General features: G+C 38.8%; 1 protein-coding gene across 1 annotated transcript; it reads left to right on the forward strand.

Moving 5' to 3' along the window:
* The first annotated feature begins 12,544 nt into the window (after window positions 1–12,544).
* Window positions 12,545–14,169, forward strand: LOC111917487 (uncharacterized). Its single transcript, XM_023913169.1, has 2 exons — window positions 12,545–13,660; window positions 13,720–14,169. The coding sequence occupies exons 1-2, from the start codon at window positions 12,545–12,547 to the stop codon at window positions 14,167–14,169; spliced, it is 1,566 nt and encodes a 521-aa protein (XP_023768937.1).
* Window positions 14,170–14,372: the final 203 nt, after the last annotated feature.

Below are 14,372 nucleotides of genomic sequence, written 5' to 3' on the forward strand. Positions count from 1 at the left end.
TAAGGAACAAGGAGGTACCCTTGGTTTTGGTTCAGTGGCAGCATCGGAAGGGGTCCGAGATGACTTGGGAGCCGGAGCGTGAGATGTGTGAGCAGCATCCGGAGTTATTTGCAGAGCGAGACTTCGAGGGCGAAGTCTAGTTCTAGTGGGGGAGAATTGTAACAGCCCGGATTCCCCAGGTATTATTCATTCTTATATTTTTGGTGATTTGTGAGGAGACTCGGCGAGTTGGAGCCCAAACTCACCGAGTATGATCGCGGCTATGGGCACGGGTTCGCGTCTGGACTCGGCGAGTCCACACTGTTTAATGAAACCCTAATTCCCCGGGTTTAAAGCCTATTTAAGGGCACTTATAGCCTCCCATTGCGGCTACCAGTCCCTTGAGAGAACCCTAAGAGAGCTAAAACCGTTTTGGGAGAGAGGAAGTCACTTTTGGGCCTTTGTATTCCTTGTTTAGCAAGAAGAAGGTGGCAAGAGCAAGGAGCAGGTGAGATTCCAGCAGATCCAGAGTCCAAAGGCTTCATTTTGAGGTAATAGTTCGAACCTCCTTCAGTTTTAGGGTTGATCTTTAGAGTTAGGGTTTTCTAACCCCTTTGGAGAGTGATTATGTGAAGCAAATGGTCCCTCTTTGAGTTTGTGCCTTGGATCTGGATTCAAAGAGGTCCAGAGACCCTAACCCTCGGAGCTTTTTGGGTTATTATGGAGTTATTGGACTTAGGTTGTCATTTTTGGGACCAAATCTCCTTTTGATGCCTCATGGGGGTTATACAAGCATCAAGTTTCGAACTTTACGTGACATTCATGCTTGGGAAGGCCAAATCTATGGGTTGGGGAAGCAGATCTGACCTCAGAAGGTCAATAGAGTTTGTGCATGGCATGAACTCGCCGAGTTGTTCTTGAGACTCGGCGAGTAGGATTGGGGTTTCACGTAAATTGTTCAGCGAGTAGACTCGCCGGGTTGGGGGACGACCCGGTGAGTCAGGGAGAGTTAATAGGGGGCTGAGTCAAGCCGGAACTCGCCGAGTTGTTCTTGAGACTCGGCGAGTTGAGTCGTGGTGGCCCCGCGATTCATGTCGGGTGGAACTCGTCGAGTTAGGGAAGTACTCGACGTGACAAGAGAGGATCCGAGGGAGTCAGTGAACACATATAGACTTGTCGAGTCGCTCTAGTGCACTCGCCGAGTCCGGTCAAAGTTGACCGTTGACCATTGACCAGAGTTGACCAATGTTGACTTGATAGGGTTAGTCAACCTTAGTTGTGAAAGTGTTAATTAGAGATAAATTGTGTTATAGGAGGATTATAGCTCGGGGGATCGAGCGCGAGTGATTTCCGGGATTTGCGAGTTATCGAGATACGCAAGGTGAGTCTTCTCACTATACTTTACCTTGAGTAGGTAATCGGAGTTATGTGACAAAGTATTTGTATGCTATATGTATGTTATGTGTTGTACTGCATTATTTCTATGTGATTTATGTTGTGCATGTTTATAGAGTTGGAACCGGAAGGTTCACAGAGATAGAACCAGAGGGTTCACAGAGTAGGGTCCACGGACCCACAGAGTTATAGCCTCGGGTGGCTAATATGTGTTATGTGTGGTATTTTGGGGAACTCACTAAGCTTTGTGCTTACAGTGTTTGGTGTTATTTGTTTCAGGTACTAGTGATGACCGTGGGAAGGCGCCGACTTGATCAGTACACACACACGGGATTTTTATGTTATGAGATCTTGGGATTTTTATAGGACATGGATTGAGTTTCAAACATCGATGTTTTTATTAATATTAAATGAATTATGTTTTTATAAAATGCGAAAAATTGTTTTGAAATTTACGGTGTTACAAAAATATATGAAGAACAGAGAGAAGTTTCATGGAACACGAAGAAGGAATGACGAAAAGAAACAACGGTGGACCTTCAACGAAAGAGAAAGAGGGAAAAAGAAGAAAGTAACACGTGGATAGGAAATAAAAGGGGAAAAGACACGTACAAAAAAGAAAGTTTTGTCAGCATTCCATCTCGGTAAAAGGAAGGGAAGAAGAAAAAATAAAAGAAGGAAGTAAAGACAAATAAATGGAAATAGAAGGGGAATAAGGGACAAATTAATAGAATGAATAAAGTAAAGAAAAAAAGCAGGAAAATAGAAGGGTAAAATGAGACAAAAGAGAAGGCAATATACTGTAGCTAAGGTAAGATAAATTTAATATATATATATATATATATATACACACACACACACACATATATATATATATATATATATATATATATATATATAATGACAAATATTCTCAATCAGAATTCGAAGAAGAAATAAATGCTGAATTGGATCCTGCTTATGATCCAGATTATCCCCCACTTGCAAAATGGACACGCGATCATCCAAAAACTCAAGTACTTGGCGAATCATCTAAGGGAGTTCTTACACGCTCTCAATTGAAAGTGAAAGAAAATTACTTTATTTGAGTTCTTACACGCTCTCAATTGAAAGCGAAGCAAACTACTTTATTCTCTCAAGTAGAATTATGTATGTTTAATTCGTTTGTTTCCAAGATCGAGCCGAAAACAGTGAATATTGCACTTGATCACTCCGATTGGGTACATGCTATGCAAGACGAACTCAATGAGTTTGAGCAAAATCGGGTCTGGAGACTGATTCCCATACCAAAGGATACATTTATGGTTGGATTAAAATGGGTGTTCAGAAACAAGATGGACAAAGAAGGGAACGTAATATGCAACAAGGCAAGGCTGGTAGTTAAGGGATATTGTCGGGAAGAAGGTATAAATTACGAAGAAACCTTCGCTCCTGTAGCAAGGTTAGAATCCGTTCGGATCTTTCTGGCATACGTTGCTCACAAAAATTTTGAAGTCTTTCAAATGGATGTCAAATGTGCGTTCTTGAATGGAGAATTAGAAGAGACAGTGTACGTTGAGCAACCACCTAGGTTTGTGAACGAAAAGTTTCCCAATCATTGCTACATCCTGGACAAGGTTGTTTACAGTCTGCAGCAAGTCCCGAGAGCTTGGTATGAAACTCTAAATCGGTTTATGAAATTATCTACATTCAAACAAGGTTCGGTTGACCCAACCTTCTTTTGCAAGAAAGAGGGTGAACACTTAATGATCGTCTAAATTTATGTCGATGACATCATCTTTGGTTCCACGAATCCTAGCTTAACAACTAAATTCCGGAAATTGATGGAGACTAAATTTGAGATGAGCTCAATGAGTCTGATTAACTTTTTCCTTGGATTGAACATAAGACACGGACCCGAAGGCATATTCATTAATCGGGAAGCTTATAATAAGACACTACTAGCAAAGTTCGGTATGATGGGAGATTCTAAAGTGAAGGTTCCAATGGCATTCAGAACGAAGCTGACACCATCTCTGGAGAAACCAACTGTGGATATGACACTCTATCGTCAAATGATAGGGTCTCTTATGTGTCTAACAGCTAGTAGACCAGATATCATGTTTTCTGTCTGCTATTGTGTCAGGTTCCAAGCTAATCCACGAGAACCTCATATGGTGGCTGTGAAAAATATCTTCCGATATTTGATGCGAACCTCATCTCTCGTTCTTTGGTACCCAGTGAATTATGACTTCTTTGTTCAAGCATTCTATGATGCAGATCTTGGTGGATGTGGTTTAGACCGAAAGAGCACAACTGGTTGGTATCAATTCCTTGATGGAAAACTCGTTAGCTGACAATCCAAGAAGCAGACATGTGTGTCTCTTTCTACAGCCGAAGCTGAGTATATTGCTGCAGCATCTTGCACTTCACATGTCATTTAGATACAAAGTCAACTTAGAGACTATGGCCTAAACATGAAGAAGATTCCACTCTATTGTGACTCGTAAAGCATTATTAGGATATGTGACAACCCGAAAATTTCTAACTTGCATTCTTCATTCCTTATCAATAATAGACTCGTTTGGCTATCTTGTAGTACCATTTAGGGTCTATTGGAGCGTTCTAAACGTGTTATAATCAAGGTTGGAGTGTGGAAAAGGGTTAACTCAAAGTGTAGGAATCAAAAAGACGCCAAACACTCCAACACATGGAGTGTGCGGCCACACACTTGAGTGTGCGCCCACACACATGTGTTTGCGGCCTCACACCCTTCCCAACCGCACACTCCACCAATATATACCACACTTAGTCATTTTTGAACACTTCTTTCACTTCTTCAAACATAGAGCTCGAAAATCCTCTCAAGTATCATCCATTCTCCTTGAAGATCTTCATAAAAGGTACCAAGAACACCAAGAACACCAAGATCATCATCTGGCCGCACACATGGAAGCACACACCATCTGGCAACACACATGGCCGCACACCTGGCCGCACACACACATATAGTGTGTATTTTGGCCATACACCCTCTTGTATAGCCTTATAAACCCTCATACAATCATATATGATTGTAACACTTCATTATAAGTGTTAACTAGTCCCTAAGGTGGTCCCAATTCATTAATTAGTTGTTCATAACACTAATTATATTCATATATGTGTCCATATATGCTATATAGGATTCGCTTGTGTACTCAAGTCACCACTTGATGCTTAGCAACTGATCCAACATTTTCATCAGAACCACTCACTACAGGTGAGTTCATACCCCTTAAATAATGTTTTAAACTACTTTTGAATGTTTTATGGGGGGGGGGGGGGGGAATACAAGTAGAATAATGCTAGTTATTATATCAATCACATGTGATTAATAAGCAGCATTCAAATGTTTGTCTACTCATTAGCCATTTTACTAAACAGTTTCCTTCAAATGTCTTTCATAAACACTTAATGTGTTTAAAACTCCTTATTTCTCTGTACATTTTACTCCGTATATTACTTTTCAAACTTGTTTACAATTGTGTTTCAAACAAATGTTTCTTTATACTAAACCGTTTTATCAAACCCATGCCTTCAAACCGTTTTATAGATTGACATCAAGTCGGTCTTTTCTTAGAAAATATTTATGTTCAAAGGTTTTACAAATCTTAATTTATGCTTTTAAATTATAAATCGCATGCCTCTATATGTATAGTTATATAAGAAATGTTCAAAAGACTTAGGAAGGCTATCCACCCTATTTCCTTTTCGCGCTTGAGATGTGGTCTGGTGGGATATCGGGTATTCGTCCGAAGGTCGTTTAAACATTAGTTATATATCACATGTACATATATAGTCATAAAGGTCCTTCCAGTTCATCCCATGCCCTTGGGTAGAAAGGGTATACATCCATGTTCATACTTACCAGTTAGATTACTAGTAAACTACCATTGGGGTGGTTTAGGAAGATACTAGAACTATTACTAGAACACAATATCATACTATGAGTCAGTTCATTCATGAGTCAATACTTACTACTATGAGAACATATACAACTATACTAGAAAGAGAACATATACAACGATACTAGAACGAGTACATTACTATACTTGCTAGGTAGAGAGCACGTACAATACTATCTAGAACATTACAATACATTACCATACTACTACATAGATATGGTCACATGATCATATTTACATGAGTACACTTACAAGAATTACTAGTACATTTTATTTGTATAGATTCTGTTATATAATCCTCATTCTTATCTTTACCTTGTGATTCAATCACATAATCGACGAGATAGAATGGACTTAATATCCTAGTACCCAAGGATACATTGCGGGACTGACCATTCCTAAAATCTCTGCTAGCTACGGAGGTAAAAGCACATCCACGGATGTCAACGGTTAATACCATTACAGGTATACTTTTGGGGACTGACTATTCCTATACCCAGCTGTTAGCAACAGAGGTAAATGTACATCTACGAATGTCTTCAGTTAACATTGTTAGTCGCCCTTGTTCCAAAGGGTAATACTAATACAACTTGGTCTTGGTAGAATACTAGATTCAGAACAGTTAGGTCTTGGTAGAAGACTACATTCAGAACAGTTAGGTCTTGGTAGAAGACTACATTCAGAACAGTTAGGTATTGGTAGAAGACTACATTCAGAACAGTTAGGTCTTGGTAGAAGACTACATTCAGAATAGTTAAATCTTAGTAGAAGACTACATAGAGAACAGTTAAAGTCTTGGTAGAAGACTCCTTTTGTTACTAATAGGAATCATAGAGATTTCTAGGGTTTTTCAAACGTTTACAGTTGTTTTACAAACATTTTCATACCTACAGTTCATTTACATTTTCAATACTTACAATTCGTATACATACAAATACTTACATTTCAAATGAATACAAGTATTTTCATAAAAATTAAGACACTAAAATACTTATGATCTCACCAGCTTCAAAGCTGATACTCGCTTTCAAAATTTCTTGTATCCTCAGGTCATCATAGACAGGTACCGATGCAAGGAGAAAGGAAGATGGAGCTTGTTCAAGACTCATCTTTTATTTTGATTTATGCAGTAGTGTTTATCAAAATTTGACAGAACACTTGTATAATAATTATATTATTAATGCAATGGATGATGTTGTTGCTTGTTTACTACTTTTCATTGTTGTGATACTGTACATGACGTCCTCCGCCCCAGAACGTTTCCGCCGTTCTTGGTTTTGGGGTGTGACAGGATATGTCACAACCCAGTGCAACACTCCAAAACGAAACATATAGCACTGAAATACCACTTCATCAAAGATCACGTTGAAGATGGTAATGTGGAAATTCACTTTGTTCGATCCACTGATCAACTGACTGACATCTTCACTAAGGCCTTACCTGAAGTAAGTTTTAATGAAATACTCCAAGGCTTAGGAATAATGGAAGCTGAGTTAGTACCGAAACGACTTTCGCCTCATTAAAATTGAACAAGTAAAATAGAGCGAACGCTCGGTCTATTTCGGCTCCGGATTTTTCAGGAACCAAAATGAACCGAACGCTCGGTCCATTTCGCTTCACTACTTTTAGGTGGATTTTCGGTTGTATACTTTGTACATTATGTATATCTTTTCTCTATTTATTTCTTTTCATAAAATTCAAAAATATTTCTCTTTCTGTTTTTATTCCTTTTTCAGAAAATTTTCATAAAATTCAAAAATATTTCTCTTTCTGTCTTTATTCCTTTATCAGAAAATTTCATAAAATTCAAAAGTATTTCTCTTTATGTTTTTATTCATTTTTCAAAAAAATTCTTAAAATTCAAAAATATTTCTCTTCCTGTTTTTATTCCTTTTTCAGAAAATTTCATAAAATCTATTTTTTTTGGTTTGTTTTTGTCGCTTATTCTCAAAATCAAAAATACCAATAATATCACAGAAAGGTATCATGGATAATTTAAATGATGGAGCTGTGACAGGTATAAATCAATTTATCTTTGTACTAGCTAAGTGTCCCTAGAAGCATGTTGTTGTATGTTGACCAAAGCCTCAAAAACTTCAAGTGGAGCCTTACTGATTTGATATATACAAATCATTTCTTCCTAATCAAGCAGATAAAATCGCTTAAGTCATGAGCTACCTTACTCGTTTCATATTGAGTTAAGAGTTTTCTGCTCACTCCTTTTTATATAGTAGAGCTACTTTTGGTTCATTAACCTCCTTATCACTTTTCTCCATCTCACTTTGGTTCATAATTGTAACCCTTGAGACTCTCAGAATTTACCATTGAGGTTTATGGTTACACGACATCTGTGTTGATGATCTTAGCTTCACTTCACCACGTGCTAAGTGAAACCCAAAATCCAATACCTATAATGAATTGATGCTAAACAATAAAACGTTCTAGTTTTCACCCAAGTATTACCGAAACCACTTTAGTGGAAGGTACCAAGAAATCTCTTTTCAATTTTTGTGCAATCTTAATGAAATGTCTGACACCAAGGCATTTCTACCCATAAGATCCAGTTCATTTTGTTTTTGAGATTTCCACAAAAATCACCAAGTCACTTAAAATTGATCAAACCTACTTGTTTTATAGACTACACCGGTCTCACAAGTACTTCATTCAACTTTCGGTCTTATATCAAGTTCCGTAGTTTGAATGAACCGAAATCCACCCTAATAGCCATACAATTAAAAGATGTCTTTCAATGTTTCTTAATAAACATTTGGTTGTATTTCAATGGGAAACCACACAGACACTTCTAAGTCTCTCTTGACTTTGAAGGAAGAGATTCGTGCCCGGGATCCATAGTTTCGTGTCTCAATTGACATCACTTAAATCCCACATATTATTTGCTTTATTTCTTTTTTTGCACACTCTTACACGAAGATCTTTATGATCTTCCACAAGTATTGATCGTGGTGCTAATTGCTATTTCTCAGATACAACATTCGGTTCAATATGTTGTAATGGTACATTATGTTGGGAGCGAAAGGCAATTTCATATAAAGTGAAAGGATGACTCGACATTTCAACAGGAATATTGATCGTTTCAAAATAAAGAGAAGCTGAAAGGATAAGATTTTAAAGGCACGTGAATTTGAATCGTTTCCTTTCTCATGCCGCCCGACACGCTTGACACACTTTTCAGGGTAACAGTTGTCAAATCGCGCTTTTTCAAGCGTTACGTCAGAGGATTGTACAATCATCACTCCAGATTTTTCTCTCTCATGGTAATCGTATAAAGGGATTTCTTAACTTCCTTTTACGTTCTTACCACTCATAAATCCTCTCAATCATTATACAATGAATTCACTCTACTTGTCATCTTTCTCATCAAGGCTCATCAATGGCGGATTCCTCTTGTGTTCATGAGCACAGTGCCCAATCATCTCTTCTCCCCATTAAACCAAATCAAAACCTCATCATTGATCTCTCACCTTTCCAATATGATCCCTACATGCCGCAAGTGGTTGAATGCCTCAAATATTCACCCCTTGTAGTTGCCTTAACTAAGGTGGAGTACGTTCCCATGTCGCTACTTTCTCAAGTTTACTCTACTGTTGTGTACGATAAGGTCATGGAAAGAATTTTCTTTGAGATATTCAATCAAAAAGCATCGATTTCAAAATCTAGGTTTTGCTTGTTGTTGAGGATTGCTATCAACGACTCCATGATCAACCCTGATTCCATCACCACCACTCAACTTTTCACAATGTTCTATGATATGGGGTACACTGAGATTCTCACCACTATTACAAAGTTCAAGAAATCATGCCTTCCTCCTCAGTGGAATGGTCTTTTTACCATCCTCTTCAAGGTTTTATCAGAGAGGGTTTCAGGTTCTGATGGAGCGAGAAAGGCGTTCATGACCCTTCTTTATGGTTTGTACCATAGGATCAACATGGACTTTGGGTCTGTTTTATGGTCTCAACTGGTTCAGAGTCTTAGTTCTACTTCTCGATACTCTGAAATCCCTTGTGCTAGGTTTTGTGTAACATCTCGAAATTCAGGTATATCTATTTAACCCTTCATCCTTTCCAAGTTGTCAAGTTTATCCCCTAAAGGGAAACTTATGGTCATTGAGTACGCTGCGCGTACTCATGCGCTTACATTGGACGCGGACTCGCCTAGGTACGCTGGGCGTACCCAGGGTTACTGATCGAGGTCTTTGTCTCAACCACAAATAAACCAACTAACCTAGGTAGATAGGGTAAGTCGGGTCGAATCCACAAGGAGTTCATGGTCAAACTATGTGTCAAAATAGTCAATGGAAAATATATTACTTGTAATTATCACGCAGATGTTTAAACAAAGATTAACCAAAAATACTTGGAACTTTATTAATTAAAACGGAACTTTAAATGAGAAAACTAAGGTACCCCCGGTTCAGTTGTCAGATAGACAGATTCACACACTTTCTTCCCTAAAATCCTAGTTCAATTACTTAAATGCAGTTGGGGTTTATTAACTTGTAACACATAGTTTTGGGCACACGATATGTTCATTCAACTAGTTCTCTTACTCCCTATGCCTAAATGGATTAAGAACAATTAGTGAACTAGCAATAAAGTGTCTTACAACTACCTATTACTGTATTAACATTCAATATCATAAGTTGGAATAATATATGTTGATTCAGTCACTTGTCTTTATTCCTGAACTAAATGAACTTGGAACAAATGATGAATTGGCAATAGACTATCTTAATTATGACATCAAACAAATTCAGACAACCCAATTTCAATTATCATTACCAAAGATCATCACATGAAGCATAAAACAATAATTGAAATTAACTAGAATCCAGTAATAATCAAGTGTGTTCATCAAAAAGTCCTAAACATCCTCGAAAGTAACCCTAAAGATTTAGCCTTCCATTGAGTTCATAAAAACACTAACTTGGATGAAATAAATAAAATACATAATAGAATTCATAATCGAACTTAGAATCATCAAACAAATATAACCTAATGATTATCAAAGTATGAAACAAATAAACATTGGGAGGAAGTAATTGTTTCTGAAAATTACTAGAATTGATAAGAATCACCGGTTGAATGATCTTCAATTGCTGCTTGACGATGAATTGAACTGAATCTTGCCTTGAATCCGGATTGAAATGGAATGGACTTGTGTTTCCAAATGTTTCCAAGGGTTTTTGAAGCCTTAAAAATGCAGGAAAAACTCCAAAAATCGAAGGTGGTAACCCGTTCCAACACGGGACGTCCCTAAAACGCCATGACGTCCTAGGGGACGTCTTAAACGCCATGTAAGACGCCGACAGGGGTTCTTCCTTCTTTTCTGATCTGAAATAATGACCAAATGTTGACCGTTTGATTTGGACGTCCTAGGGGATGCCTTAGATGCCTGGAGGCGTCCTTCATCTTCTGTGCAAGTTTTGGTGGTCAAAACGACATAACTAGCAGAAACACAAAACATGAAAGTTGTATCAAATCTTGTCTAGTTTCCAGAACTTCTTTACTAATGTAAATCGGAGCTCCAAAACTTGAGATATGACGAAAACATTGAAGCATGGTCAATTTTCCCAGCAACGTTTCTTCATTCCTTTTAGCAATCTGTTTTACTTGCAGGTTTTGCCCACTTTTAGTACAATATATTGACCTGCATATGAAGTTCAACAACTCATCAAAGTAGTGCCATTCTTGGACAATTATACATCAATTCAACAAATTTATGACAATTTAGTACATTCATAAAATGGACTTATCAGTTACGCTGGGCGTAGCGGGCCCAGATGCAAACCCTAATTGTGGCTTGTGCACTATAAAAGGAATGATAAGGCCTTTACCCCACCCACCATACTTCAGTGAGTGAAACCCTAAGAGAGCAAAAACCCGTTATAAGCTTGTGTGTGTGTTCTTAAGCTTGAAAGTGCCATTTAAAGGTGGTGAAGGAGAAGAGGAGGCCATTATAGGAGCAAGAAGTTGGTGGACAAGAGTAGATCCACGTTCTACAGTGGTTGGAGCTTCTTTTAGAGGTAAAAAGCTCAAAGCTTTCCTTGTCATTTTTGATTTGTGCTTCATGGACCAATTTTTAGGGTTTTTGGTCCCAAGGTGGAGACTTTATGAGCAAATGGTCTCCATAAACTTAGATCCGCCATATTTCAGAGTAATATGAGTTGTAGGTTTATAAAAATCCAATCTTGGACGTGAATATTAAGTCATGCATGAGATATTGGCTTAATGAGGAAAGAGGAAATGTGTTTAAAGTGATTGGTGACCTTTACAGCCATGCAAATGCTTAAAGGTTTCAACTTTATGGATTAAGTGACCTTAGAGAAGTTAGATCCGAAGTTTGAGTATATGTCTTAACCATTTAAGACCAAAAATCCATAAATGCATGAAACTGAGACTTACGCTGGGCATAAATCTCAATACGCGCAGCGTAAGGGGTTGAGACCCCGATTATGGATCGCCGACGTACGCCTCGCATACAGAGATGGTACGCACCGTGTACTGCCCTATGTTGACTTTCGTTGACTTTTAGGGTTTTGGTCAACATTTGGACTTTTAGGTCAAGTAGGGGTAAAATGGGTATTTACCCTCCTGTGGGATTGTAGAAAGGGATTTAATCTAGCCTTTGAGAGCCATTATTTATTTGAGGATATTGTGTATGTGATTAGGCGGGGGCTAGATCAGTATATTCGTGTGTGAGATTACTCGAGTTACCCGAGGTGAGTCTTCTCACTATACTTTACCTAGAGTAGTAATTAGAGTTATGTGACAGAGTATCTTGTATGCTTTTTGTATGATGTGATTTCTATGTGATTTGTGATATGTATGATTCAGAGTTTACAAAGTTAGGACCAGAGGGTCCACAGAGTTATGGGACTGGAGGGTCCCACTGAGACACACTGACCAGAGTGTCATACAGAGTTATAGCCTCAAGTGGCTAATATGTGTTGTATGTGGTATTTTGGGGAACTCACTAAACATTTATGCTTATAGTAGTATGTGTTATGTGTTTTAGGTACTAGCAAGGATAGCGGGAAGGCGCCGACATGATCCGTACACACCGGCAGAGGATTTATTTTATGATCTTGGGATATGTTTTTATCATGATGACAATTGTTGAACATGAGATTTGAGAATATTGAATGGGTTTTATATTGTTGCAAAATGAAAATTGTTTTAAATTTTTACGTCGTTACATTTTGGACTCTTGTTACTCAATGGGCTATGGAGAAGTTTCAGGTTCCAACAATGGCAGACTTGTTGTTGTCGTCTATTGCTACTTTTCACATGACGAAGATAATAGTTTCTGATCCATCGAAGTTTATGTTCATTGGTTCGGGTCCGGAATCCATGTACATATGTGTTTCTAGTGAAATCAAATTGATGAATGAGTACAAGAGGCTACCTCCTACCGGACCAAGGCAACTTACACCCGAAATGCAAAGCTCGCTGGATGCAGCAAATAAACCAGCCAAACTAGGAAATAAGTTTGAAAGAAAAGGGGAAAAGGAAGGTCAATCATCGAAAGTTTCTACACCCAAGAAGCGAAAGTCTGAACAAGTCGCTCCTTTGGCTCCAAAGAAATGCAAGACCAAGAAGAAGGCACACAAGTCGAAGGCTCCTTCTTCAAATGATTCTGACTACGTTCCATCTGACCAACAACCCGAACCTAAGTCTAGTGATGAAGAAGTTTCTCAACACGAGAGTCCGCTTCGAGGTAATTTGCATCCACCCTCACCTGCTCATGAAGGTAACCGAAGCTCACCTCATCCTTCTACTATACAATCCGTTCCGATAACAATTGCTCCATGCCCTCCTCCCATCTCATCTTCAACTAAAACTTCCATTCCAATTTCCACCCCTTTATTCACCGAACTAACAACAACCACTGCTACAACCGAACCTCAAGTTCGTGTCAACATATCTGATACGGGGGCACCTACTTCAGGAACCGAACCCCCAATTACCTCAAAACCTCAATCCCCACCTCCATCACCCCAATCCGACATTGTTCTTGGTGGAGCAGAAATGGAGTTTGATTCTGTTTATTTTAGCCCATATCGAGTTCAAAGTGATGATGATGATGACGCCCCTGTCACGAAGAGGTATTTAAAGGATCTAAATGATAAGCTTGACCAATTGCTTTCTTCTTCCTCTTCTACTCCAAGTGAGGCATATTCTGAAGTTGCAATCAAGGCTCTGTTGGCAACCTTTGTCATGGCGCATGATTCTTCCATCACTAATGCTGTCAACGTTGTCGAGGCTTCCACTTCCTCATGCCAGAAAGCTTCAATTGCAGTTGAAGCATCCACCAACGACTGCAAGCAAGCGACTGAAAAAGTCGAAAAACTAATTTCTGATGCAACATTTTTCTTGATTCTCTTCATGCTGCAACTCAGAAGAATTCTCAAATGGTGAATGCTTCTGCTGATAATCTTACCAGTTCGCTTCAAGCTGAAAAGAAGCACTTTGAGGAGGCACGCCAATCCATCAAGAGTGACTACACTCAACTTCAATCTTATGTCCATACACGTCTTGATGAACTCCAGGCCGATCTAGCCATGGAAAACAAGTTCATGGATGAACTGGCTCTCGAAACCACCAAAGTCAAGACTCAAGCTTTGAAGCACACTCAGGCGCTAAAAAAGAATGATGAACTTAGGTCAGAGCGAGCTGTCATCAAAATCAGTGTTGGGGATGTGCATTCTATTCTTTTAAATCTTCTGGAAGCCCATTACTCGGTCCTCACTATCTCAGTTCGACACTACTTGGCTGAGAAGTTGCGTCCTGCTCTTGACATTCTAAGCCGGATTGAAGGTGTTCCAGAGACCGTTGTCCATCCGAAATAAGGGAGAGAAGATGTTAGTAAAGGTCCACCACAACAACCTCCAAAAAGCAAACCTATTTCCCAACTAAAAGTCACTGCTAAACCTAAGGGTAATGAAGCTTCGGGCAGTATGAAGGATAAACGAAAGAAGAAAATTAGTGATGATGACGAGGTAGAAATCGAAGATGTGGTTGAAACCGAAGGTAAAGCTACCAAATTCGTAGA

This window comes from Lactuca sativa, chromosome 2 (genome assembly GCF_002870075.4).
Source record: "Lactuca sativa cultivar Salinas chromosome 2, Lsat_Salinas_v11, whole genome shotgun sequence".
Classification (NCBI taxonomy): Eukaryota; Viridiplantae; Streptophyta; class Magnoliopsida; order Asterales; family Asteraceae; genus Lactuca; species Lactuca sativa.